Raw genomic sequence first — 27,624 nt, 5'->3', positions numbered from 1 at the left:
ATATTGGGAACTCCACTTACATATTTATCAACTTTTATAGTCATTGTTGTCTCTAAAATTCTTTTTATTCTTTTTACTGTTACTGTTTTCCTGTCCAAATGTACACTGAACTGCCTGAAGGCAAGAAACAGGTGTTTTTACTTCTCTGCCCTATTATGTTGGTTGAGTGAATGAATTCTGTGAGCCCTGAAGCAACCTGGCATACTATCAATCACAAAAGCCATGAAAATACAAATGTGAGAAAACACTGCACATAATCCAACTCTTATTTAGGTTTCAATGACTCAGAATTGCTGAAAATTAATGAAACCACAAGCCTTTGTAGGGTTCCCTAATTACAAATCAGTTGATCATGAGATGCAGCTACTGAAGGTTCCCTTCCAAATAAATTTCTGCGTGTGACAAGCAAAAACACCTAGGGCAGCGATACATGAAAAGAAAAATCTATCTCGTTTCATCATTTCATTGAATCTCTACCATAATCTCAAAACCTGTAGCATCAAATACAATAAACTTACAAAGCCTATTTGAAATCATAGGCTTGTAAACTGGTGTGGCCTCTGGGTTTTGTTTAGATTTTGAAGCAGTGTGTCCTGTAGCCAAATGATATTAAGCTCCTGATCGCCCTGCCCCAACCTCTCAAGTGTTGGAATGAAAAGTATGAACCTCCACAACCCACTGGTCCAAAAATTTAACTGTCTTAACAGAAGAACTCTAGGCAAGAAGGTCGATTTCAAATTTCAACAAATATGCTTTTCTCTTTATCTAGTACTTCTTTTCATACACAACTTCATAAATCCCAAAGAAGCCTAAGGCAACACAATTACTTGAGATCTGTACACCAACCTTCCTACCATGAAATCAAGCAAGACACTTGAAAATCAGTAGCTATCAAATACTTTACAGAAATGCTGCTTTTGACAAAAGAAAAATGAAGATTATTTTTATTTACATGTGGCAAGAATTGACATTAATCTTTTGTAAAGTCTTCACTGTGCTTTAAACTGTTTCCTATTTGTAAATACAGGAAGTAAAAATACTCTAAGGGATTCTGTTTCCCAATCCTCACTTTAAAGCACTTGTTATCTACAATGTCTGCTTTCAGCTTTGACGTGGGCGAGATGCTCCTATTACAGGACTAGAGTGGTGGTTAAAAGGCATTTGCAGTTCACTGAACTGTATTATCTACAATATACAAGACTTGGCATGTACTTAAATTATTGAAAATAACGGACAGGGTGTGTTATTCTTCTTCATGGTGCTTTCAGGCAGACATCAGGATCACTTCTCCCTAAAGAAAAAGATTAGCAAAAGTCAAGAGAAATTCATACAGTATTAAAATGATAGTTTAACTCAAATTTGTAATATTCGACCAATGCTATGCCTCATGCAGCTATTATTTAAAATGCCACCATAAAGAATAGATTACTGGACAGGAAGGAAAGTTAGATGCTTTCTAAATTGGAGGTCTATTTACATTTCTATGTCAAAGGCTAACTGTTCATTAATTTAATTCACATTTGAGTCTAATGATAATTTATGTCTGAGCCTGTCCACCAAATTATAAAATCTCATTTTATCATACATACTAAGTGTATCAATAAAGGTACATTTTCTCACTCAAAACAAAATATTAACCTGACTTCATAAAAGAACAATTTGATAGAGTCATCAATTGGTTAGTGGACACTCTTCAGCTCAATACTTTCACTAATAATAGCTTTGCTCAAGAGAATCATGAATGCCAGTAAAACAAGCAAGAGTGCTAATCTGATTTCCTTTGCTACTGTAAAATTTCATTCATTCAAACACCATCAGTTCAGAAATTAGAATCACAGGAACTAGGCTACCATTAGCCTTTCTGTGCCGGAAGGGAAAAGAACGTTGTTTAGTAAGCAAAAGTGAACGAACAGCCCACGTACTCCCTGAACTATCTCATCTTTCAAATCATATGTTCATAGATTACTGAAGTAAAATGATACCTACTATCTACAAAAGGGACTAGGAAGAATAAAATAGAAATAAAGAGATTAAAATATCTTGGCCTCATAGACTTTCTATGGCTTTACGGTTGCATTAAAAAGTATATATTAGAGCATATTATGGCCCCTTCGCATAGTTACTTCTCATCTGATTTGCTGGCTACTTCCCTGTTGAATTTTTCTTGTGAGTCTTCCTGCTTATTTTGTGGTTATGAATAGGTTGACCCCCTAACTATAAACTTCCCAACTATTTCAAAACTGAGCAGGAAGCCACACTTGTGGTACCTTGTGTACTCCTAGCCGAGGACTTCTCAACTGGATACTGCAGAGGTATTACAATGCCTTGATCTGGCTTCTGAAATGCTGAAATGAGATTTTTTATTTTCCGGAAAAATCTTTTATGTACCCCAGGTGCTGTCTGGAAAATAAAAGAAAAAAAAATATTTACTTGCCTCATAATGCTAAAAAAAAAAAAAGACCTATAAGATGTGAGAGGGATGCTTAGAGAGGTAACATTTGTGTAACTTGCTCAAATATTTGAAAACATAAGGAAGAATAGAAAACAACATCCAGAAGAGCTTACTTTGCTTGACTGAATTTCCCTGCAAGAGAAGCTAATGAGCTGTCATTGCAGTTCTCCCAAGGGTAGTACTAGTTTATACAAGCTCTTGCTCACAGTCCTGCCCTTCCTGACTGCTACCCATCATACATCCCGAACCTCTAAGGGTGTACAGGCCATTACCCACAATAAATTCAACAACGGAGGGGATGCAATTAAACATAAAAAAGTAGAGATCCTACAGATCATTAATAAAAAGCCCGAGGAACCAAAACAAAAACAACCAACCACCTGTCCCCCGCCATCATTTTACAATATAAAATACTACGTAGAAAATTAAAAAGTGACTGTTAGGATACATGCAACTGCACGGCTGACTAATGCTTACACTCTTTTACCCCATAACACAACACTGACTCATCCTTCATGTTAGTTTTGGGTTCTTTTCACAGTCAGCACTGCACCATGACAAGGTTTTCTATATGGCATGAAAATGAAAGACTCTAGAAGGTTATCTGTATTTATATATTTGTTAGTTTTTAAAGAGATTGCATTTGCAGATGACTGTTAAGAATGTCTTCTTTTCCTGACATCTGTGCTCTCACAAAGACACTGCCTGAAATCAACAATCCCCACAAAGCTTATGAGCCATGCTTTAGGCACCAGCTCAAAACTGTCATTTTACATAAAATAAAATAGTATTGTTATGAGCAATTGAACAATGACTAGTTTTGTTTCTTTCTTTTTATTTTTTTTTAGGAAGTTGTTTTTCAGCTATTCCATCTGGAAGATTTTTAAGATGAGAACTGCTTGGTTTTCAGCATTTAATGAGAAAACATGAAGGCTGGCACACAGACTTACGTCAACTATACTTTAAACTCTAGATAACAGGCTATCCCAAGTTACTCTTGGTCATTGCCTACTTCGGAGTAGGTAGTTTTCCTATACAAACACTATAGATGTTCTCTTTAGCTGCAAATTAGTGTACACCTGTACAGTTTCAACAGATAGACAGTTCTCCCGCCCATTTCTATCCCTGTGATCAGTAGATGTCCTAAATTTCTGTTGCGGCCTTATCTAAAAATAGCATAGCCATTCTCGCAGAGACCCAGATAGCTCTTTGGCTCCAAGACAGACTCTGCAAATTACAAAGGCATGCAATGGGTACAAAATACCTCCTTAGTTCTTCCTTAGGGCATTTTTTGATTTTTCAAAATACTTTCCTATCTCTTGCCTTCACTATTTCCTCGTGGATTGGTAGATATTGATTCTTTCAATTATTCTCATTTCACAGATACAAACATATAACCTAATCATCTTGCATGATGTAAACTAATAAGCAGGTGTGAGGTCACATGTGCAATCAGAAGCAGAAGTGTCTGCATTCTTTTCAGATTAGGACTAGACCAAGAGGTTTCAAGTGAAGCTGAAGTCACCAGCCAGAGAAGAAACCGCGTATTTCCCCAGAGGGGAATCATTTCAAATCACACTTCATTTAGTCTAGTTCTTGTGGCTTATAAAAGCATTTTCAACAGAGGCGTTATTTTTATGGGGACTGATAGTTAACACTTGATTATTCATGCTGACAAAGAGGACAAATACCACTGGACATATAGAAGCAATTTGAACTTGAGATGCAGTATTTCTTTAGCAAATGACTGACCTAATTTATAATGCTTTGCTTAGGCTAATAAGTAATTTGCTAAGAATTTCCTGGTAACCAACTACCCAGAAAAGCCCAAAGGCACAGAAATTGGCAGAGAGAGAGCAGTACACTTTTGACAATGCACTGCTAACAATCTATACATTAATAAATGATAATCAACAACTCATCATAACTTTAGCCTCCAAGGACTAAGTTAATATCTCCAGTAGTGCTCTACCTAAATGAAAAAGATACATACTTGTCTTTCATAATTCAATAGATTCCAGGTTCAATTTAATATCAAATCTTAAAACATACCTTATACTTACCTAGGGACACAGGATAGAATGTTCCTGACATGACCTTTTCTTATAGTGTGGCAAACTAAAATAGTTTTCCTGAAAGTAGTACAAATGCCACTTACCCATTTTGGAAAGACATTTATCAGACACAAAAGAAGAATGACTGCCACTATCCTGTCAGTGAATTCAGTTCTTGTTCAAATTTGTGTATTTCTCACACTGCCACCTCTTAGCTATCCGTGGAAATATGTTTTGACTCACAGCTGATCTTCAATACACACTGGAGAAATTTCTTCGAGCCAGTTGGTATGAGCTCTGAGAATTATGCACTAGTTTAATATTCACCTTAACAAGAAGGCAAATTTTGTAGACAGAAAAAAATGCAATATGCACTTCATGAAACAAAGATGTTTTTACCTCTTTCCCATTTGGGGATAATCCATGCCAATCTTCTGCTCTCAAGGTGCAAATAATTACAATATTATTATAGAAGGAGGGTCAAATCAGACAATAGGATAAGGGATATTCATGTTCAACAAACTCTCCTTCTTAAAATGATTACAAATATGTAATGATGTGATATGATGTTATACGTGAAATGGAAGAACACAAATTATAAAACGTGTCTGAGAATCCATATCACATCCCTTCCTCCCAAGGCTCAGGGATCATTGAGGAAGGGAGGTGAAAACAGTGTAAAGTGATAGATAATTGCAAGAAAACAGTGTCTTCCAGACACAGCAGGACAGCTTCACATATGAACTCATGGTGGTTATGACAGCATGCACAAGACCTGTGCAAGCCCAAACCAGATCAAATCCCAGCATGAAGAGAGGAGGTGGGCACAAAGTCCCGCTCCTAGGCAAGGAGCTATTGGCAATTCTACCAGGAGAAGAGCCAGCTTTCTTTAAAAGAATAGCCCCTAGTAAATCGATCATGCTTCTGTGAAAGGCCACACATCCAAGAATATTTGGGCAGACTAAACTGAGTTGACAGATTTAGCAAAACAAAGAGTACACAAAATTGGGTGGATAGGGAGGGGGGAATGGATTTTGGAGGAACTGGAGGACAAGGGTAAATATGATCAAAACATATCGCACAAAATTCTCAAGGAACTAATTTTTTAAATCACAAAAATATCACAGATTCTTTCCATAAAATTGTTTTTAGTGCTCAACTGAAGGGTATTTCTTGAGGGAAAAGGATTATTTGTGGCCAACCCATACACAAATTCACATACATCAGCTACACATAACTATTATTCATGATAAATCAAATTGCTTATTTATTTTTAGTGATAGATCTTTTTTAAAAAGAAAGATAGTTTTGATTAGAAATGATACTGATTTTTCCTTATATAGTATCACAGTATTAATTATCTGGACATAAAGTAACAATGTGACCAGAGAGGGATATAGTATCGTCTAGAGGAACATAATCAAACAACATTATATATCAGTCTTATAAAACACATTACTATGTTCAGTGAATATATGGCAATTAAAAAAATAAAATTAGTTGGGGATATTGCTCAGTGCTATAGCACTTGCCTGGTAGGCATGAGACTCTGGGTTTCACCCCTAATCTTATTTAAAAAAACCTAAAAATTAAAGACAAAACTTAAATTATAAAATTAGCCTATTAATAAGATAACAAGGTCTTTGAATCTATTCTAATTCATTTCCACAAATTAAATGCTTGTAGTTTGTATTTTTCTTTTTACTGATAAATTTGTAAGACATTTTAAATTTTTGTCTACACTTTATAATGTCATAAATGCACAGATTAATTAAGCTACCAATAAAATTTGAATTAATATCTATGCTTCCAAAAGATCATAGTGAAGTACTTCCACTATCAGAATGGACTATTATAAAGTCAGAAACTAACTAAAGCATATGAGTTTAAAAACTACAGTTGTGGAATCATTAAGTGATTCATAAGATGGGCTATTCTATGCTACTTCCTACTATGCCTTATACAAACATTTCACTCATTTCTTGGACTGGCACAGTAGCACTCAAATATTTTCAAAGCCACAAGAAACCTTCATTCTGAATAAATCTTATTCCAACTCTCAGTTCATAAGGAAAACTAAAGAGTACTTCACAATAGAAGTGAGATGGGTACCCAGAAATACACCCAGTCACTTCTTCCTCTCCTGCAACCCCCTTGCCAGGGAGTCCTAAGATAGAGGATAATTGTAATTTGGGGAAAAATCCCTTTAAAATACTGCAATAGCAAGTAGGAATTTGTTGTGCATACGTTTATGAAATTCTCAAAGAATATTTTTATTAAATAAAAACTGCAATGTTCTCTCTTCTCTATTCCCACTACCCAGAGGCCTCCAACATGGCTCTTTCAAGAGTCTTGCTGATGCACACAGAGCAGCATCAATTGCCTGGATGCTTGGAAATGCCTCTATCTTGGTAACTTAGCACTGGACTATACATAATCATATTGTTGAGCAGTTTTCAGTAATTCACATTTTTGAATGCTCACTTTATGCTAGACTCTGCACCTAAGAGCTTTTTTATTTGCATTGTCTTATACTCCTTGAAATGAGTCCTCTGAGGAAATGTTTGTAGGCTCATTTTACAAATTGCTTCAATCAAAAGTAACTATAGGAAGAACCACATGGAGTCTGGATACATTGGACATGGCCCAGGATCTCATGCTGCACTTTAATTGCCTGTTATGTCTCCTAAAGGCTACTGGTGACTAGTAGAAAATAGAATACCCAGTTTGTTTGATTTTATCCACAACAGCACCAATGTACATGTATTATTCAGTATATGCTTTCCAAAAGTTCATAAGGCACTGTAAGTAAATTAGACATGATCCTTCAAATTTCTTCATTCTCCAAAGTAATCCCATTCCACACAGGTCTAGAACCAAAGTTTTCTAAAGGCTTCTAAATGAACCACCAACAAATATGGAATTGAGCGTTCATGATTTAAATATGATTAATATTTTGGTAATGTATGATATAACTTCTCTTTTATATACAAACATAAATTTCATGCACTTTGTTGGTACCCAAAGAAGCAAAAATAAATGAGATATACCTCAGCACTCCAAGAACCTGTTTCTGTCTGCGACACTCGATATGTATAGATGTAACCTTGATACCTGTAAAAGAGTACATTTCCATTACTAATAGTTTCCAGAAGAACAATGGATGTTCTAAACTTGAACTTACTTTTACCTATAAAAGTTACATATACTGGATGTAAATGGACAGCTTCCTGGCAGTCACAGGAAGCAAAGCCATTGGATTTATTTTGCTTGCTTTTTATTTCAACCCAATCAAAGTTCCCCATGATTATTTTTTGTTAACTGTGTGCATTAATACACTTAAAGATTTGTCTAGTAGAGAGACTAGACAAAAAGAAATTATAGACCTCCTGTCACTGACAAAAAAATCATCAATTATGAAACACCTTTAACCAACAGCATCTTACTGTTTTTTAAGTGTACATAGAGTCTTATGCTAAAATTGGTTGACAGAAATAAGACCCAATTAAATTAACAGTAATACTGATAGCATTAATTATTAAAGTAATGTAAGTATATCATGCTATGAAATATAATTATTCTTGTGATATTACTATTATAATAAATAGTAATATTCTATTACTCTACAATACTGCAATTTAGTAGTAATAGTAAGTGAATTTTAAAAAGGAGTACTATAGCACAGAATGTTATCCAGCCTTTGAAATAATTAATTCTGTTATTTTCAGCAATATAAATAGAACTAGAGAACAGGATGTTAAATAATTCAAGCAAAGGAAAACAAAAAGTATATATTTTCCCTTATATGAAGAAGTCAAAATGTTGACCTCAAAGAAGTAAAGAATAGAACAGTGGTTACCATAGGGCTAGAGAGATGGGTGAAAAGTTTAAACACTTATTTGTTGTAGAATATTAGTTAAACATGTGTTACATTTGTTTATGCTATGGAACATTTGTTTAATGATGCAAAGATGTGTTGTATTCTTTTATGTTGCATTTGTTTAACGCCGTGAAGCTGTGTTACTTTGCCTGCATAAAACACCTGATTAGTCTAATAAAGAGATGAATGGCCAATAGCTAGGCAGGAGAAAGAATAGGCAGGGCTGGCAGGCAGAGAGAATAAATAAAAGGAGAAATCTGGGAAGAGAAGGTTGAGGAGCAAAAGGAAAAAGAGAGAGGACACCAGGGGCCAGCCACCCAGCTACACAGCAAGCCACAGAGTAAGAAGTAATAGAGAAAGATAAAAGCCCAGAGGCAAAAGATAAAAAGGATAATCTAAGAAAAGCTGGCTAGAAACAAGCCAAGCTAAGGTCAGGCATTCATAAAAAAGAATAAGCTTCTATGTTATTTATTTGGCAGCTGGGTGGCAGGCCCCCAAAGAGTAAAGAGCCAAAAAAAGTTTAAAAAAAAATTTTAGCACCCAACATAGGGCTCTCGAATATCCGTAGAGCCTTAAAAGCTGGGGGAAAAATGATATGGCTCCTTTAAGAAACTCTGCCTTACAGCAGAGCACTTAAACAGCCTTTTTCATGCTAAATAGAAACAAAAAAAATAAGTATAAAATGCCTGCCACAGTTCAGGGCACTGGCATTCCGTAGCTGGAAGGTTGAATGCAATTCCTGGTCAAAGGCATCTCCAACGGGGCCACGAGCTTCAGGCTTGGCTCTCATGAACCTAGAAGTGAGTGGAGCAAGCCAATAGAGCCATGCAGAGGACCCAGCTGTAGTTTAGCAGTTTAGTTTGTTCACATGGTCAAAAAAGAGTAGAGATACACAGTTAAAAGAGGTCCAGATGGAAACAAAAACTCTAAACAGGTTCTAGTATGTTTTACAATGGCAGACGTTTAAGAAAGAAATGAAAGTGAGTATAGACAGCCTTAGAAATAAATAATAGTTTAAAAATAATAAAGTCTTCAAAGAGAAAGCAAAAGTAATATAAATGAAAAAAGCCATGTAAGATGGGAAATACACAGGGAGTTTGGACCCTATGTGGTATTGTGTTGATTTTGAATTTTTTGATTGCTGATAAGCAAAGGAGAGCTCCTAAGAGACCTGGAATTGAAACAGGGATTGTTGAAATAAACAACCCTATATACTTTAGGAATGCATTAACTTTAAAATGAAAGTAAAAAAATGTATTTGTAAAATGGAACTTAAAAGATGCATTGCTTTGAAGAAGAGGTTTTGCTTTTGCTCCCACAGGAACAACAGGAAACAGTCTAGAGAAAACATTTAGGGGAATATAGGAATATAGGATAAAAAGAATTATTAATCTCAGATATTTTGCATTGGCATGGATTTTTGGTATATTGATACAAATTTAAAGTTATTTTTGTTACACTGTATATATGTTTCTACTCTTGTTTGGGTATTGTGCTTAAACAGCTCATTTAAAAATGCAAGTATAATTAAGAAATGAGGTTAGTAGTTAGTCTATAATAATCAAACTTGTAGTCACATTAGGTATGTTTTCAAGGTTAAATAGATATATTTAGACAGATAAATGGTCTTCAAACACTTCAAAGACCTATAGAATATGATATTTAAAATGTTTTGTTAACATAGGTTTTTTTTCATTACAATGAGACACATTTGCTTCTGGCAGCACCAATTTACTTCAGAGAAGATGATGGGCATTGAAGAAACTCCATAGGAGTTTGCTTTCAATGTAGCAAGGCTAGCCATTTGGGCAAGAAACTGCTTTGCCTTGACTGCTGACAGTATGCTGTATAAACTGGACATGCAGGACACACAGGAAAATGACTGCTGAACTTCGCCAAAACAAGTCAGGACAGTTCTTCAAATTTCCTGCTTCACTAAAAAGTCTGCCAGAGACTCTAGGCCTGTAGGCTGAAGATGGATGCCCCAACGTTGCAGAGGAACTTTGGGTGACTATCCAGGGAGCCAGATGTCTCTGTTGTTAGATAATATTATTTCCTTCTGGTGTCTTTGATGGAGTTTAAGACTAAATAATTGGAGTTACAGTTTTCCTTAGTTATTATAGAAAGAAAATAAGGTATAAAGCTTTGGAATCACTAAGATAGGGTAGATAATGGAGTATTTTCTCTAAATTTGCCATACGCAAATGGACTGGATGTTGCAAATGTAATCCTTATTAGATAATTGTTCTTATTATATATAGTATTACTATGTTAAAGTTAAAACCTTTCATTTTTATTTAGACAAAAAGGGGCACTTATTATTCTTGCAGAGGACTCAGCACCCACATGACAGTTCACAAGCATCTGTAACTCCAGTTCCAGGGTATCTGATGCCCCTTTTTTTTCCACTATGAATACCAAGAAAGTGCATGGTGCACATACATACATGCAGGCAAAATACTCACACATAAAATAAGATGAGTAATTTAATAAAAAATTAAAAGAATGGTTGTTAGCAGATTCTGAGAAGTGTAGAGGATTAGGATTGTTCATTGAAATGGGATGCTGATGGACAGGAGGAGTCAATTGTAATGTTCTATATGACAATGGGCTAATATGGCTAACAACTATAATTGTGTATCTCAAAATTGCTAGTGAGGAGGATTCAGAGCATTACCAACACAAAGAAGTGATAAACGTATGAGGCGATTAAAATGGCAATTACCCTAATCTGATCATTAAACATTGTATACACGTGCTGAAATATCACACCGTATGCCATAACTATGGACAATTATATGTAAATTAAAATTATAAAATTAATGAAAGAAAAAATAGCTAATAATTCAATGCATTTTGTCCTTTCAAATGTGGTAAATACTGTCCCCATTACTTGAATCGTTGATATTGCGTGCCTGTTTAGATGAATTCTACTCTATAACAAGGCTTTTAAATGTGGTATTTTTCTGTTTAGCTGCCATAACAATACCATAGACTGAATGTCTTAAACAAAAAGAGGGTATTTCTTACATTTCTGGAAGCTAACTCCAAGGGCAAGGTACAAGCAGCAAAGGTTTTATTCTTAGGTCTTGACTCATGAGCACCAGAAAAGTTCTCTCAAGTTGTTGTTAAGCCACCAATCATATTAGATTTGGCTCTACTTAATTTTATTTACTTATTTACTTGAAATAAGCTGTATGTAACCCCAAGCTAGTTTGGAACCTATGATCATCCTGCTTCAACTTCCTGAGGTTAAGGATTATAGGCATGCATCACCACATATGAACGCAGACCCCTCTTTTATGACATAATTTAACCTTACTTACACTCTAGAGATCTTATATGCAAATATGGTCATATTGGGGATAAGGTTTAAACTTATTTGGGGGGCACACAGTTCAGACAACAGCATTCTATTACTGGCCCCTAATGTTTTTGCATTATAGGTAAGCTGAAATTTTCTGCATTTTTAACTCATTCTTCATTCAATTCATTTCTCTCCTTTTGTGTTTTACTATAAGCAATGTTGAATAATCAAGCCATTCCTTCAAATCTTAGCTTAGAAATCTCCAGAGTTGGGTTAGAGGTAGAGACACAGCTTTGTGGCAGATTGCTTGCCTAGCAAGGGTAGCAAGGGTCAAGTCATCAACATTATAACAGAAAAAGGAAAGGAAAAAAAGATTATAATGTTATTTGTATGTATATGTTTTCAGGGATGACCAATTGGCATTGGATAACCAACTGTCGTGCTCTTCCCTGCAAAAGATAATTTCTCCCACTTATTATACAGAATAAGCAGGTTGTATTTATGTATTTATGGATATAAATGTATATATTTATGTATATATATTTAACAACAATTAATAGGAAAAGGCTATAAATTTGAAAGAGAGCAAGAAGGAGTGTATAGGAAGGTTTGGAGGAAAGGAAAGAGGAAAAGGTGTAATTATAATGTAATTTCTAAAAATAAAAAATATTTTTAAAAGAGGTATAAACTAGATAACCACTTTCATTGTTCACAGATTCTGTCTTCCACAAAACCATAATACAGCTTAGTCAGGTTCTTTGCTATTTAGAACAATGATCATATTTCTTCCAACTGCCAATAACTTTCTCCTCATTTCCCATCTGAGACTTCACACAAATGACCTTTAACATCCATAATTTTTATTTTTTATTTTGATTATAATATAATTACATCATTTATCCCCTTCCTTTCCTAATTGCAGCCCCCCATAGACCCCTCCTTACTCTCTTTCAAATTCATGGCCTCTTTTTTCATTAATTGTTATTACAAACATATATGTATATATATCCTGTTCAGTTCATATAGTGTCGCTTGTATGTATGTTTTCAGGACTGACCACTCTGAATTAGATAATGAATTAGTGTACTCTTCCCTATGGAAGACTATTTCTCCTATTCGCAGCATTCCTTAGTTGCCTACAGTTCTTTGTGTAATTTTCCAACATTCTCTTCATGGCAATATAGAGAGCAAGGATAATACAAACCTCAAAATTCCTTCAGTTTCTCCCCATTACCCAATTCCAAAGTATTTTCACAGGTTTGCTTTTTTTAAAAAAAAAAAAAAAACCAACTATGTTACAGCAGCACCTGACTTCTCAGTCTATGTCTTAGTTTACTAAGGTTATAACAACATGCCGCATTTGGGTGGTTTAAAGAGCAGACATTTATTTCTCATAATTTTACAGGCTTAGAGTCCAAGTTCAAGATGCCACCATTGTAAATTTCATTCTGAGGCCTCATTTCTTGGCTTATAGGCAACCACCTTCATTGTCTGTGCTTACACGGCCTTTTGTTTGTACATGTGCCCTTCCTCTTCTTATAGAGTACCAAATCTATCAGATTATTTGTGAAGGATGTCTTTCTGTATGCTGTGAATATATGTTATTCCCATTGGTTAATAAATAAGCTGCTTTGGCCTATGGCAAGGCAGCTCAGAGGCAGGCAGGAAATTCAAGAGACAGACAGGAAAGAGAAAGGTGGAATGGGGAGGAGACGCCAGACTGCCATCCTGGGAGCAACATGTAATGGGATGCAGGTAAAGCCATGGAACACATGGCGATACATAGACTAATAGTTATGGGTTGAGTTAAACTATAAGAGCTAGCTAGCAAGAGGCCTGCCATAGGCCATACCTTTTGTAAATAATATTAAGCCTCTGAGTGATTATTTTATAAGCAGCTGCAGGACCACGGGGCCAGAGGAATTCAGGACCGTGGGGCCAGGCAGGACCTGAGAAAACTTACAGCTACAGATTATGGTTCCATCCTTATGAACTCATTTAATTTTAAATGCTTCCTTAGGCCCTATTGCCAAATAGAGACACATTAAGGTAAGGGTTTTAATATATGAATTTTAGAGATACAATTTTACTCCATAGTGCATGAACTCTATCCTTTGGACACTCCAAAACTTCTATTATTTTTATATGATAAAATTAATTTTATAAATGAGGAAACCGAAATGTTGAGAAATAAAATAAACAAAGCAGACCAAAGATCAAGCAGTAAAATGTTTTTTGGATTATGTTTATTTGATTCTCAAACTATAATGGATATAGATTTATTATACTTCAGTGTTCATAATAATAATACTTAATTTGCTTAATAAACTTGTAAAATGTATGATCAACTAAATTTATTTAACTAGCATGCAAAAAATGAAGAAATACATATTCAGTTATTTTGGTATTTTAATTCATGTATATATTGTTTAAATCAGGACAAATGTATTTATCCAAACATTTGTCATTTCTTTGTGATATAACCATAGATCCTAGATTTTTTAGTGTACAATCCATTATTATTATCTACCATCATCCAATTGTATATAAGCAAATCAGAAATTCTTGTTCCTACTTTATTATGCTTGTTAATTTTTTGTCAATTTGGTACAAGCTAGAGTCCTGACTATCAGCCTGGCCTGTAGTCAAGTCTGTGTGGGCATTTTCTTGATTAATGAGTGATGTGGGAGGGCCTAGCCAATGCAGGTGCTGCTACCCCTGTACAGATTATATAAGAAAGCAAGTTGAGCAAGTCACGGGGAACAAGCTAGTGAGCAGTATTCCTAAATGGTTTCTGCTTCAGTTCCTGCCTCCCTCTGCCCTGATCTCTTGTCCTGACTTCCCTCAATGATGAACTTTAAGCTGAAGATGAAATAAATTCTTTCCTTCACAAACTGCTTTTGATCATCGTGTTTATCACAGCAACAGAAAGCAAACTAGAACAATTAGAGCATACTGATAATTCATTCCCTATCCTACACCCCTCCTACTTTCCCTAGCCACAGGCAACCCCATACTACTCTCAATCTCCATGGGAACAATTTTTTATATTCCACATATGAATGAAAATATGTCTTTCTGTGTCTATCTTATTTCATTTAACATAATGATTTATATATATATATATGTATATATATATATATATATATACATATATATATATATACAGGATTTCATTCCTTTATGGTTGAACAGAATTCCATTCTGTTTACATCTCCATTTTCTTTATTCATTCCTCAATTGATGGGTTCTCATGTTATTTCCATGGCTATTGTAAGTGGTGTTGAAATGAATCTGAGAGTTCATATATCTCTTCAATATATTGATTTCATTTTCTTTAAATATATTCAGGAGTGGATAACTGAATAATGTGGTAGTTCTAGTTTTTTGAGGATCTTCTATACTGTTTTCCATAACAATTATCCTAATTTACATTTCTGTAAATAGTGTGCAATATTTCCCCTTTTCCACATCATTAGCATTGTTATCTTTGCTTTCTTTGATAATAGCTTTTATTATTAATTTATTTATTTTTACTGGACTGATGGAATAATCTTGTGATTTTGAGTTTTATTTCCCTGGTGATCAGTATACTGAATATTTTTTCATGACTTTCTTTTTATAAAGATTTTTTTATTTTATGTGTTTGATTATTGTACATGCATGTATGTCTGTGGACTGTGTGTGTACAATGCCAGAAGAGGCCAGAAGAGAGCATTGGCTCCCCTGGAACTGGAGTTACAGACGGTTGTGAGCCACCATGTAGGTGCTGGGAACCAAGCCCAGCTCCTCTGCAAGAACAGTCAGTGCTCTTAACCGCTGATCCATCTCTCCAACCTCTCATAATTTTCTTAATATTTCCTTAAGAGAAAAGTAAGGTTGTGGTGATATATTGTTTGTAATCTAAGAAATAAAGGTTGCCTGAAGATTAGAGGGCAGAACAAGCCACTAGATTAAACATAGAGGCCAGGCAGTGGTGGCACACACCTTTAATCCTAGCACTTGGGAGGCAGAGGCAGAGATCCATCTGGATTTCAGTGAGTTCAAGGCTGCCCTGGGCTACATGAGATTAATTCAGTCTAAAAGAGAAACAAAGCCAGGCAGTGGTGGCACACACCTTTAATTCCAGCACTTGGGATCACACACCTTTAATTCCAGCACTAGGAAGGTTGAGACAGGAAGTGATATGGCTGGGCAGAGAGAGGAATATAAGTTGGGAGGAGACAGAAACTCTCACTTTTCAGACTGAGGATTCGGTGAGGTATGAGGTGGTGGCTGTGGCTTGCTCTGCTTCTCTGATCTTTCAACTTTCACTCTGATATCTGGCTCCAGGTTTTTATTAAGACCAATTAGGATTCGTGCAACATAAGGTAATTTTATGCTGAATTTTCAAACAAATTTTGAATTTGGATATAAATAAATCATCATAGTCTCATTTACTATATTTACTGTTGCTGTTCTTAGGCACAGGATTGGGTCAATAGGAATCCTTGATTAGGAAACATACTAAAGTCTGTTTAAATCACTGTGTTTGAACTTAAAAGAGCAGATGATACTAAATTCTTACAAAGAGAGGGCTATGCTTAGTTCATTGGCCACATTTGGCATTAAGTCCCTTTAGAATTAAAAAGTCTTTAAATATTTGAATTAAATTGTTACACCTTTAATCAATACCCATCAGTACTAATTACCTAATGAACTACAAAAGACATTTAAAACACTCTAATCGGGTTCATTTGACTTGGGAAATTGAACAAAGGGTCAATTTAAATGTTGGTAAGATCACAAAACAAATGTTTTATTTTTGTAATGTAGCTTTTCCAGAATATTTGATTCATATATAAAAATAGCTTACAATGAGCTTACACATAATAAAAATATAATATACATACTTCACTGTTAAGATCTTATTTTTAAGTAATTTAAACCTACTTTAAGGCACACCAATTTCAGTAAGTGCTCTATGGGGAACAAGACAAGAACTTTGATTTCTGTGTTTCACCATGGGAACTTGAAACATGGGTTTTAAGGGACTTTCTTGAAGCCACCCAGCAAAATGGAGATGGAGGAGGGATGGAGGAGTTCTATTTTTCCCTCTGGAAAGCAATTAATGAGAATGATTCACAGTCAGTTTAAGGGTGGTGTGGAAATAACAGTGTTTCAAATCTCAACAATAGCGTGCGAGATAACTCAGTTGGCAAAGTGCTTGCCTGCAGGCAGGGAGACCCGAGTTCAATCCCATCAAGGCCTGCATGATGCCATGCACTTGTAGTCCCACCATTGGAGAGGCAGACGTAGGCTCACTGGCCAGCTAGCCTACTTAGGTTGGTGAACTCCAGAAAAGTGAGAATCCCTGTCTCAAAAAGTCAAGATGGACAACTCCTGAGGAATGGCACCAGAAATTGTCCTTTAGCTTCTACACACGTGCCCACATACCTGTAAGCAATCATTCACAAACACATACACACATATACATATGTACACACAAAAATAAAAAACAAATCTCAATAGATTAAGTAAAATGGTAAGCAACCTGTTTTCCAGAATCTAAACAATGAACCTCAAAATATACAATGGATATATCTCCTTACCATCATTCAGCTTCATTTAGTCAAAAGAAATGAGTATGTTTTGAAAATTGTTTCCTAACGAATGTGATCTTATCTCACTTTCGGTTAAGCAGCAGGAACCTGAGTACCACTTCAAAAGCTCTTACCTTCTTCAGTCTCCAAACAAGCTGGTATCAATGGCACATCCATTTTCTCATGATTAAGGTGTCTAATATTAACAATTTCCCCCACCCCAAGTCCTTGAATTCTGAATGAAGAAACTTTGCCTCTTCTCAAATGAACCAACGATGTGATCTGCTTTGACGTCATAGAACTTACTAATCAGGGATCCTCTGCAGATGACTCTCGTAAGAATGTGCCATGGGTGGGAAAACCCTAGAGCAGAACAACTCAAATTGCATTCTTAAGGTCCCAACATTTGTGAGCCACCTGATATGGGTACTGGGAACCAAACTCAGATCCTCTGGAAGAGCAGCATTGCTTTTAACCAATGAGTCGGCTCCCTAGCCATGGAATATGCTTTTTGTAAAAGCAATATATATGCTCTGTCTGTAGAAAATCACTGCTATAGGAAAAAGTGTCCATATCTTTTACCAAATTATCTCATTTATCTTCATGCACGCCAGGCAAATAAGTCAAAAGAAAAAGGCAAGTAAGTTTTTAATCGTATATAAAGTAAAATTAAGCTAACTACCCCCAAACAAGTAACAATTACTCAAAATAAGGGAATAGATTATACATATATCCTCAAAATTGTATATGATTAAAGTAGAAATAAGCCAGGCAGTGATGGCGCTTGCCTTTAATCCCAGCACTCAGGAGGCAAAGGCAGGCAGACCTCTGAGTTCGAGGCCAACCTGGTCTACAGAGTGAGTTCCAGGACAGCCAGGGCTACACAGAGAAACCCTGTCTCAAAAAACAAAACAAACAAACAAAAAAAGCAAAAATAAAAATTACACCAAAATAAAACAATTCTTCACAGACAGGGAAATAGTCAATAGAGTTAGGAGCATACCTGCTGAATGGGAAAGGCAATTGCAAACCTTCAACCTGTTAAGTATTGGTACCCAGAATACCTAAGATTTGAAAAAACTCAGTAAGAAAATAAATTGATTGAAAATTGGCAAAGGACCTGAACAGATTTTTTACAAAATAATACATCCAAAATGGCCAACAAATGTATGAAAAACTTTTTCAACATCATTAATCATTGGAGAAATGGAAATTGAAATCACACCTGTTCAAGTGGCTCTTACTAAAAAGATGAAAGATAAGTATTGTGAGGATGTGGAGAAAGAGAACACTTGTACACTGTTGGTGGGCATGTAAATTAGTAGAGTGATTACAGAAAACAGGAAGGAGGTTCCTCAAAAAGTAAAAATAAAAAAGTATTGCATGACTCAGCAGTAGGATGACTGGGTGTATATCGAAATGAACATGTATGAGACAAAGAGGCTGCACTCTCATGTTCAGTGTAGCACTATTTGTACACTATTTGTAGTGTAAAGGATGAGGAATCAACATTAGAGTACAAGAATGGATGAAGAAAATGTGATCTACACCCTCAGGTTCTGTCCCTTCTGTGAGGAATCTAGACTTTAAACCAAACAAACATGGAAATAGAAAAATAAACTAGTTGAGGAAAGAAAGGAGACTAGAAGGAGCGGAGACAAGAGAGGGTAATGGGGGAAATATGATCAAAATATACTGCATATGTAAGAAAACATCATAACAAACCCATCATTGTGCACTAATTATCATATTCATTAATTATAAATGACTGAAGAAAACAAAATCTGAAATATACATCCAATGGAATACCATTCAACCTTAACAAAAATGTTAGTATCTATTTTTGACAACAGCAATGAACCTGGAGGCCAAACATTATGTTAAGTGAAATAACCTGGGCACAAAAAAGACAAATAATGCAAGATCTCACATGTAGAATCTGAAAATATTGACTTCACAGAAGCAGAGAATGCTGCAGCTTTGTAAATCACAAAGAAAGGAAAAAAAACAATTTGTTTTTAAAAGTTGCTACACGCATCTGACTTCCTCTATGAATATAAACAAATCAAGAAACGGATCAATTTTTTTTATTTTTTTTTTTGAGACAGGGTTTCTCTGTGTAGCTTTGGAGCCTTTCCTGGAACTCACTCTGTAGACCAGGCTGGCCTCGAACTCACAGAGATCTGCCTGGCTCTGCCTCCCAGGAGTGCTGGCATTAAAGGTGCACGCCACCACCGCCTGGCGAAACGGATCAATTTTCACTTCTTTCTCCAACTGAGATGCTTTTTGGAATTGATGACAAGCTCAGCATTTAGAATTTAAAACAGAGGAGTGTTTTAAATTGTTGCTGTTAATTTATTTTCATAAGTAACACACACAAAGCGTGTTTTTAGTCATTGCTGATACTAAAATTTGTCTTTACTTCATCTGAAGCTGTCCCCTAAGCCTCTAGATTTTTTTTTTAATTTTATGCGCGTTGGTGTTTTGCCTGCATGTATGTCTGTGTGAGGGTGTCGGGTCCCCTAGAACTGGAGTTACAGACAGTTGTGAGCTGCCATATGAATGCTGGGAATTGAACCCAGGTCCATCTGGAAGAGCAGCCAGTGCTCTTAATCACTGAACCATCTCTCCAGCCCCTGTACCCTAAGCCTTTAAAAGGTATTCAGACTAGCAATGGGCAAGTACAAAGCCACTCAGCTTATTTTTTTCTTTTCTTGATGGGTATGTGTGGTGGACAGAACTTCGCTTCAAATCAACAAAACCATATTAACTTTCTTTATGCCAATTAAAAGACTTCTCAAAAGAAAAGCTGTAAGTACATCTGACATCTACATCACACTGAAAATAATGCAAGCTAGTTCCCATGCTCTCATCTACAAAGCATAATGCTCTACATAACATTTAAAACACAATTATGCAACAGATTTTGAGGGCCATTGATACTTTTTTCAGGCTGGTCTGGAACTCATTGTACGGGCCAGACTGACCTCAAACTCATGGTGATCCTCCTGACTCACCTCCCAAGTGCTGGGATTGTAAGCAGGAGTCATCATACCTGTTGTAGCTACATTTTAAACAAATATTTTCTATCTGTAGTAACTGTCCCATGTATACAAAGTCTTCATTATTAAACCTTTATTTTCCTTCAAGAGGTTTTTTGAACTTTCTGTTGTCCAAACTTCATTCTTTTGGAGTGGATATAAATTTCCAATACAGTCTAAAGTCATTCAGTACCAAGACTAATGGTAATGATGGTAACTATGTAATGATCCTATTCTTACTACCATCACCATTGTTAACCAGGGCAAAAGAAAGTTTCAGAAACTTAACCAACGTAAAATTACTAGATAAGAGGCAGATTAACTGTGTACTCAGAGGGTCTTGCAAGAAGATATTCACTCTTAATCCCCATTGTGTGGTGCATTTCTTAGATTAGTGGAATTGGATTAACAGTTCGATCTTAAAGTATAATTCTTAACAAAAGGGATGAGTCTATTAGGTCACAGGGCTAGAACTGTCTGCTGAAGGAGAGGACAGGAGAGGTAGCTGAAAGGAAACCAGCTGAGGACAGTCAAGATGGGGAAAGGAAGGGGCAAGGGAGGGAGTGGGTTTACAGGTTAACACAGACTTCCTCTATGTTCAAACTAAATGGCAGCTGCAGACTAATCTTGAAGCTTCAATTTTACATTGTTAACCAGAGTCAGATTTTAACATATTTGTCTGTGAATTGCCCATTTTGCAGTTGATGTGTAACAAATATTACTCGGATGGCTTTTGGGCTCACTGCACTATTAATAAATTCTATGTGGAAAATCCAAAATCATTTTAGTGGCCCAAGTTATTATGAAGATATGACACACCCAGTAGAATCTCAAAACCAGATAAAGACACTTGCTGCAAAGCCTAAGACCCACATGCTATAAGGAGAGAATCAACTTCAGCAAGCTGTCCTCTGACTTATGCTGTAGCAAGCATGTACTCACACACAAACATAACACACACACACACACACACACACACACACAAATAAATAAGTAAATGAATGAGAAATCTAAAATTATGTAAACCTAAGTATGGTTTCTCATTCAATTTTATAATCTTAAATTTATTGCCATACTCTTCTTTGCCACACTGTTCCCTGCTATTACAACCGATAAGCTAGAATTTTATTGTACAATATCTCCTCTATTTCTTGAATACAGTTGTGTGGTGGGCACATTATTTCTAGTCCAAAGGACTCCATATCTACTATAGAGATATTTACTCATCAATTTTCATTGCTGTTCTATTCACAAGAGCTAGGAAATACAAAGAGCCTAGATATCCATCAACTGATCAATGGATAATAAAAGTGTGATGTGTTCACCAATGGAATGATATTCAGCTATTGATAAAAATGAAATTATGAAATTTGCAGGTAAATAGATGAAGCTGGATATAGCCATTCTGAGTGAGCTAATCCAGACCCAGAAAGACAAACATCACAAGTTTTCTCCCTTTTGTGATTGTTAGCTTTGAATCTTGAGATATGTGTGTTTCATTTGGAATACTCATACAGGTCAGGGAATTACTAAGAGACCATGGGTGGCAACTTTCAAGGGAAGAGAGACAGAACGCACAGGTATAAATAATCAAAAGGGAATACTGGAATAGGAAAGGTTAAATTGGAGTAAGGGTGGGAAGGCAGAGTAGAAGACAGGAAGGGATAAATAACACTAAAGACCACTCAAGAAAGTCATGTGTAAACCTACTAATGTAGATAATTCTTAAAATATATACCTATACACATATATAAAAAGAGTTAAAATGGAGTGACTCTATAACAGGGCAATAACTAGACATCATATATTACCAAATGAAATGCCTAATATTAGGAATGGATTGTGTCTTTTTGAGTTGTTGGCTAGTGAGCTCCCATAGACCACCAGACATTACAGGCTAGTGACAATGCTCTTGGCTACCCTTCAGAACTTGACAATAAGACCCTATTGCTGACAACACCACATACTTGAAGCATAAAACATGGAGAAGTTAAGCTGGCACAAACCTGGAAGCTTCATCTCTATGGCCTAACTCATAGTGCTGGAAGGGAATATGAACACTACCAGAGGAGAAAAGTAATCATTAGTTTCACCCCTTGAAAAAGGACAAAAAAAAAAACTCTTTCATCCAAAGACATATGTGAAAAATTATATCATTATGTGTTTTTGAGACTAAAGAACTATAAATGTGTTTCTTCTTCCAAATCTTTCAGCAGAAAAGTATAAAGTCTGCTATGTAATTGTGGAAATGTGCTATTTTTCAAGCTTATTTTTAAAATATTTTAATTAGTTTTCCTCTCATGAGGCAATCCCAGCTCTCTATATTGGAGTGAAAATGAAAAATTGTGAGGGTATAATATGTACTTCAATGAAAGAAACTTGAGATACCTAGAAAATGGAAGAGAATAAAATCTTATACCATATCTTTGAAAAGAGTCAATTCTTTAAAGAAGACAATTTCTCCTCAATTTATTATTGATACTAATTTAATCCAATTTAACAGAATTATTTTAAATTTCATCATAAATAACCAGTAGATGAGACTACCTAATAACTTTCTAATATGTTTGGAAATTATGGTATACTGATTTGATTAAGATAAGCACAAATAGATCAACTGAACCAAATAGTCCAGAAACAATAACAAGATTATAAATAGTCAGTTAGTTCTTTAGTACTTGGTAAAGTAGCCTAACAAATGAAGAATGGAAATTCAGTTTAGTAAACTATGTTGGACAACTGATAACTACCTGGAAACAAATCGAATTACATCTTTATGCACATAAAACTCAAATGAAATGAAAGGATAGAATAAAAATTAATAAAACCACATATTTAAAACAAAACAGTGAAATTTTAAGTATCTCTGGAAGAGAAAAGATTTTCTAAGCTGGGAAGCAAAGAGAGAAATCAAACATGAAGAAGCTGAGTGATGCATTTCAGTACTAAAAATATGAAATAGAAAACATCAAACTGAGAAAGGACATCTGCAACATAACGTATTTGTGCATGTATGTATATGCATGTATGAAAAGCAATAAGATCTAAATCATTAAGCAATAGAAGTATGCAAATAGTCAGTTCATGTATAGGGAAAAATAGTTTAACAACCACATCAAAAACACTCAGTGCCGGGGTTGGGGATTTAGCTCAGTGGTAGAGTGCTTGCCTAGCAAGCACAAGGCCCTGGGTTCGGTCCTCAGCTCTGACAAAAAAAAAAAAAAAAAAAAAAAAAAAAAAAAAAAGAGAGGAAGGACTCTTTTAAAAGCCGGGCGGTGGTGGCGCACGCCTTTAATCCCAGCACTCGGGAGGCAGAGCCAGGCGGATCTCTGTGAGTTCGAGGCCAGCCTGGACTACCAAGTGAGTTCCAGGAAAGGCGCAAAGCTACACAGAGAAACCCTGTCTCGAAAAACCAAAAAAAAAAAAAAAAAAAAAAAAAAAAAAAAAAAAACACTCAGTGCCATTAATAAAATCTAAAATATGAAAAATAGAGTGCAAATATAATAAAAATTAGACATCAAATTTCAAAGAAAATTATTTTTAACAAGAATACTCATTGCAAAGGACAGTTATACACATAAGCTAGAATACACATTTATGGTAATCATTTATATGTAGAATTTATAATTTAAAAGTATTGAATGATTCAGGTGTCAAGGCTGGTGTAAATGTATGAAACTGTCAAAAAAACAAAATTAGTCAATAAGAAATAAAATGAGAGATTGGTCAAGAAAAATATGGTTCATTTACAATTTAGCTGAATGAAAATATAGCCCTTATAAAATAATGTCTTGAATTTATTAGTGAAAATATTATATATGGATCAACTTTTACTTCATACTACATGGAACTTACAGCAAAATTTAATAAAAGATGTATTTTATTTAATATGTATTTATCAAAAATATTCATCTTATTAAAATATAGAAGAATTTTTACTTAGTAGTAGTTGCCTTTAAGTCATAAGATTATACATGATTTTTCCTTTGATTCCATTATCTATGTTTTCAAATTTTATATCACAAATAAGTATAAAAGACTATTTTTACAGATTGTTTTAATTCTAATTTTATTTAGAGAAAATAATTGGAAGAAAATCTTCATATTATAGATGAAGAGCAACAGTTCTATAAGAGGAAAACTTTTACAATGTTTGAAACACTGTTTCCTAAAACCTACCGGGAGAAAAGGTCCTGGCTGAGAGCCACAACTGGGGTTTACTCTGGGAAAGAGGAATGTATAGTCTGAAAGTACAATTTGAAGCATGCAATAAAAATAGAGTAAACTGAAGTTCAAGCAAACCTTCTTGGTTATTGGGAATAAATAATAGATAGAATAAAGTGGCACTCAGTAAACTACAATTATTATATGTTTGTTCATGCATATATGATTCTTTCTTTCTACTCTATATCATACGAATTAGTATTTTGAATTAACAGTGCGTCATTTGTTCCAAAATAACATTTTGCAAGTGCCACGTAGTTCCAGTAAGAGAGAATGAAATGTTTACGTGTATCAAAAGGGACACTCAGCTCCACAATAATTGAAGAATTGATCAAAGGCAAAGCATCTTGTCTTTTTCCTTCACGGTAATCTGGTCATAACTCCAAAAACCCATATGACAGGAGGAGAATTCTCTACTTGTCTCTTTTCATGGAGAAATTAGTCAACAACAACAAAAACCTTACATTCATGCAGCATTCACCTTTAATGAAAACTGAAATTATGAGAATTTCCTTGCATGGTTCTGACCCATCTGCCTAAAAAACTAAGGATTCCTCTCTTCAAGATTTTACTTAGAGCAAACTTTTGAAAAAAAAAAGATTTCTGTTTTTCATGTATGGAAGATGAAGTCCCCAGAGAATTTGAGTGACTCCCTAGAGCCCATACCCTGGCTTCTTGTCATCCCAAGGCTCTTTGTAGTAAAGAGTACAATATGCCTTAACAGTTCATTCATTTAATTTCAAATTGTTTGCTGAGTGCCTAGTATGTACCAGGATATTTTTCTGATCCTAGAGACAATATTTGTTCCTTCATGAAGATATATTTGTGGTAGAACCCATGTATAAGTAAACAAGCTAAAAGAAAGTTTAAAGCTCCTTGAATAACAACACAGAGAGGTCCCTTACATTTGTTAGAATGATCAAGGGACGTATATTGAACAGAAGGTATAAAATCCTAAATGGGGAGCAGGTATGGTAACCTGCAGGAACAACCAGGTGGTTCGTAAAGTAGAAGTCTTAGGTATACTGTCTCCAGCTCTCTCTCCCCTATACAGGCTTCATTTGAACCTTCAATTTTCCCTTTAGGTTAAGGAGCATGCTACTTAACCCACTACTAACCCAAAGCAGCTCATTTCACTTACCATCCTCCATCTTTTGACAAGAAAAAAAAAAAGCCTAAGGATCCTCATTGGCTTTCCTCACTCTTCCTGGGGTTCCACTTGGGAACTTAAAGGTCCAAGCCCAGGGTTGGATGTCTAGTTCAGTGGAAAAGCAATTTTCGAGCATATACAAAATCCTGGGTTCTGTCCCCAACACTGAAAAATTATTTTTTCCATATACTTAACTTTAAGCATTTATGATAGATGTATTTAGCATGATCTGAAAACTGCCACAAATAAGGCTTGCCATTTTTAAAAATCAATGTACAATGACAATCCTCCCTCACCATCCTCAATTTAATCTTTATTTTCTGACCCAGAAAGTACTTCAAAATTTTGTAGTGTATCATCATGTCCAGAACTCACCACAAAGCATTTTTCTTTGTTTTGTTTTTATGTGGGCTCTACTGTGCTAGAGTGAGGATTTTGTGAGGTTTTTTTATCCTGCTTACAGTAATTCTTGAACTAGGTAATTCTGTAGAAATGTCTCCATGAGTACTATAATAAATTGTCCAAAAAGAGAATAACAATAAACTGAAGTCAATCGCTTACTGAACATTTGCTCAGTGTCAAGCCCAGTGTTCACTTGTTTTTAAAAGCATGGAGGTATTTAATCTTCACAGTCCCTTGGAATATGAATCCCATTTAATACATGAGAAAACTCAAGGGCTAGGAGATTGATTTGCTGAGATTACAAGCTTCGAGTCTGACTATGGTAGGACTCGATGTCATATCTACTTTGCCGGGAAGGCAGGGAACCGAGATGCAGCTGCACCTAGTTCAAAATGGAGCAAGAGGCTGGCAACAGTCTAGGCAAAGAGCAAATGGAATCGTTACAATGGTGTTTTCTTTCTGTACTCTTTAAAACCATTGTCAGCCCGATCTTTTATCAGACATCCCACATTTTTAAACTCCTGGCCTCTCTTATAAAGGAAGCTAACTCCTCTGCTCCAGAAAATCCTCACTCTAGTACAATAGAGGCTGCCACAAATGCACTGGAGAGCCCCAGTAGATTATATCCCCAATGAGCAACCTATACCCAAGTACTACCCACAACAGCCCTGGGCTGACTCTGGGGAAGCCTTGGGACCAGGCATGAGAGATGAAGAGAATTCCTGCTTCTTGTGTCTCTGACTACCTTTACTAAAAGCTGTAACCCCCAGCCCCTCCTTCAGGCCTCCCCAGCAAGGTCAGGACACACGTGTTACCAAGCTCCCACTACCACAATGTACTCACAAAACACACAGGCAGTACACGCCAGGAACACTCTCGCTGTCTCTTAGCAGATAGCTTCCATCCAGCCCGGTAGCGAGCAAGAGCTTCTCCCCGGTTTCCCTGCTGATTTTGCCATGGTACACAGTCACTGCATCCATGCCTGGTGGACTCTTGAATGGGCCCAGAAGGAAGATGGTAAAGGGGAAATGTTGCTTCTGCTTTTGCTACTACGGTGGCTACCAGTCACAATCAGCCACCTGACTCCCAGGGCAGTTAGTCTGAAAAAAAAAAAGAGATGAGCGCCCCAACAACAGGATGTTGTCTACATGCCTTAAAACCTCTTCTCACACTTCAATTAAGGCCAGCTCAGCAGTTTAGCAGCTTCAAACTTGTCATGGGGTTTGATCACCTGCTCTCCAACAGAGGGTTCCTGGTGGGGGAGGGGGAACATTGGAAAGGTGAACACTTGTAATATTTGAGCTGGGCTAGCAATGCAGACAGACCTTGCACAAAGATGAGAAATTTGATAATGTTTTTGTTCCTATGTGGTCCATGCAACCTGCAGAGCCTTCAGGGATGACTTGGTTTAACTAGTATACAAAAGAACTGGTGGTGATAGCGGCAAGTGGCACATGTCATCATGAGGGACAGAAACAGACAAAACAAATGCATAAAAGCACTGGAACTACAAAATCATGGCAGAACACGGT

General features: G+C 35.9%; 1 protein-coding gene across 1 annotated transcript; it reads right to left on the bottom strand.

Moving 5' to 3' along the window:
* Nucleotides 1–791: 791 nt before the first annotated feature.
* Sh2d1a (SH2 domain containing 1A) lies at nucleotides 792–27,198 on the bottom strand. The gene is made up of 4 exons (XM_052746983.1): nucleotides 26,936–27,198; nucleotides 7,557–7,620; nucleotides 2,268–2,400; nucleotides 792–1,291 (listed from the first exon to the last, which is right to left on the bottom strand). The coding sequence occupies exons 1-4, from the start codon at nucleotides 27,070–27,072 to the stop codon at nucleotides 1,254–1,256; spliced, it is 372 nt and encodes a 123-aa protein (XP_052602943.1). The 5' UTR covers nucleotides 27,073–27,198; the 3' UTR covers nucleotides 792–1,253.
* Between the last annotated feature and the right edge of the window lie 426 nt (nucleotides 27,199–27,624).

Source organism: Peromyscus californicus, unplaced genomic scaffold (genome assembly GCF_007827085.1).
Source record: "Peromyscus californicus insignis strain IS unplaced genomic scaffold, ASM782708v3 Scaffold_10__1_contigs__length_136768540, whole genome shotgun sequence".
Taxonomy (NCBI): Eukaryota; Metazoa; Chordata; class Mammalia; order Rodentia; family Cricetidae; genus Peromyscus; species Peromyscus californicus.
Note: the sequence above shows the minus strand (reverse complement) of the source record. Positions and strands in the feature narration are given on the sequence as shown.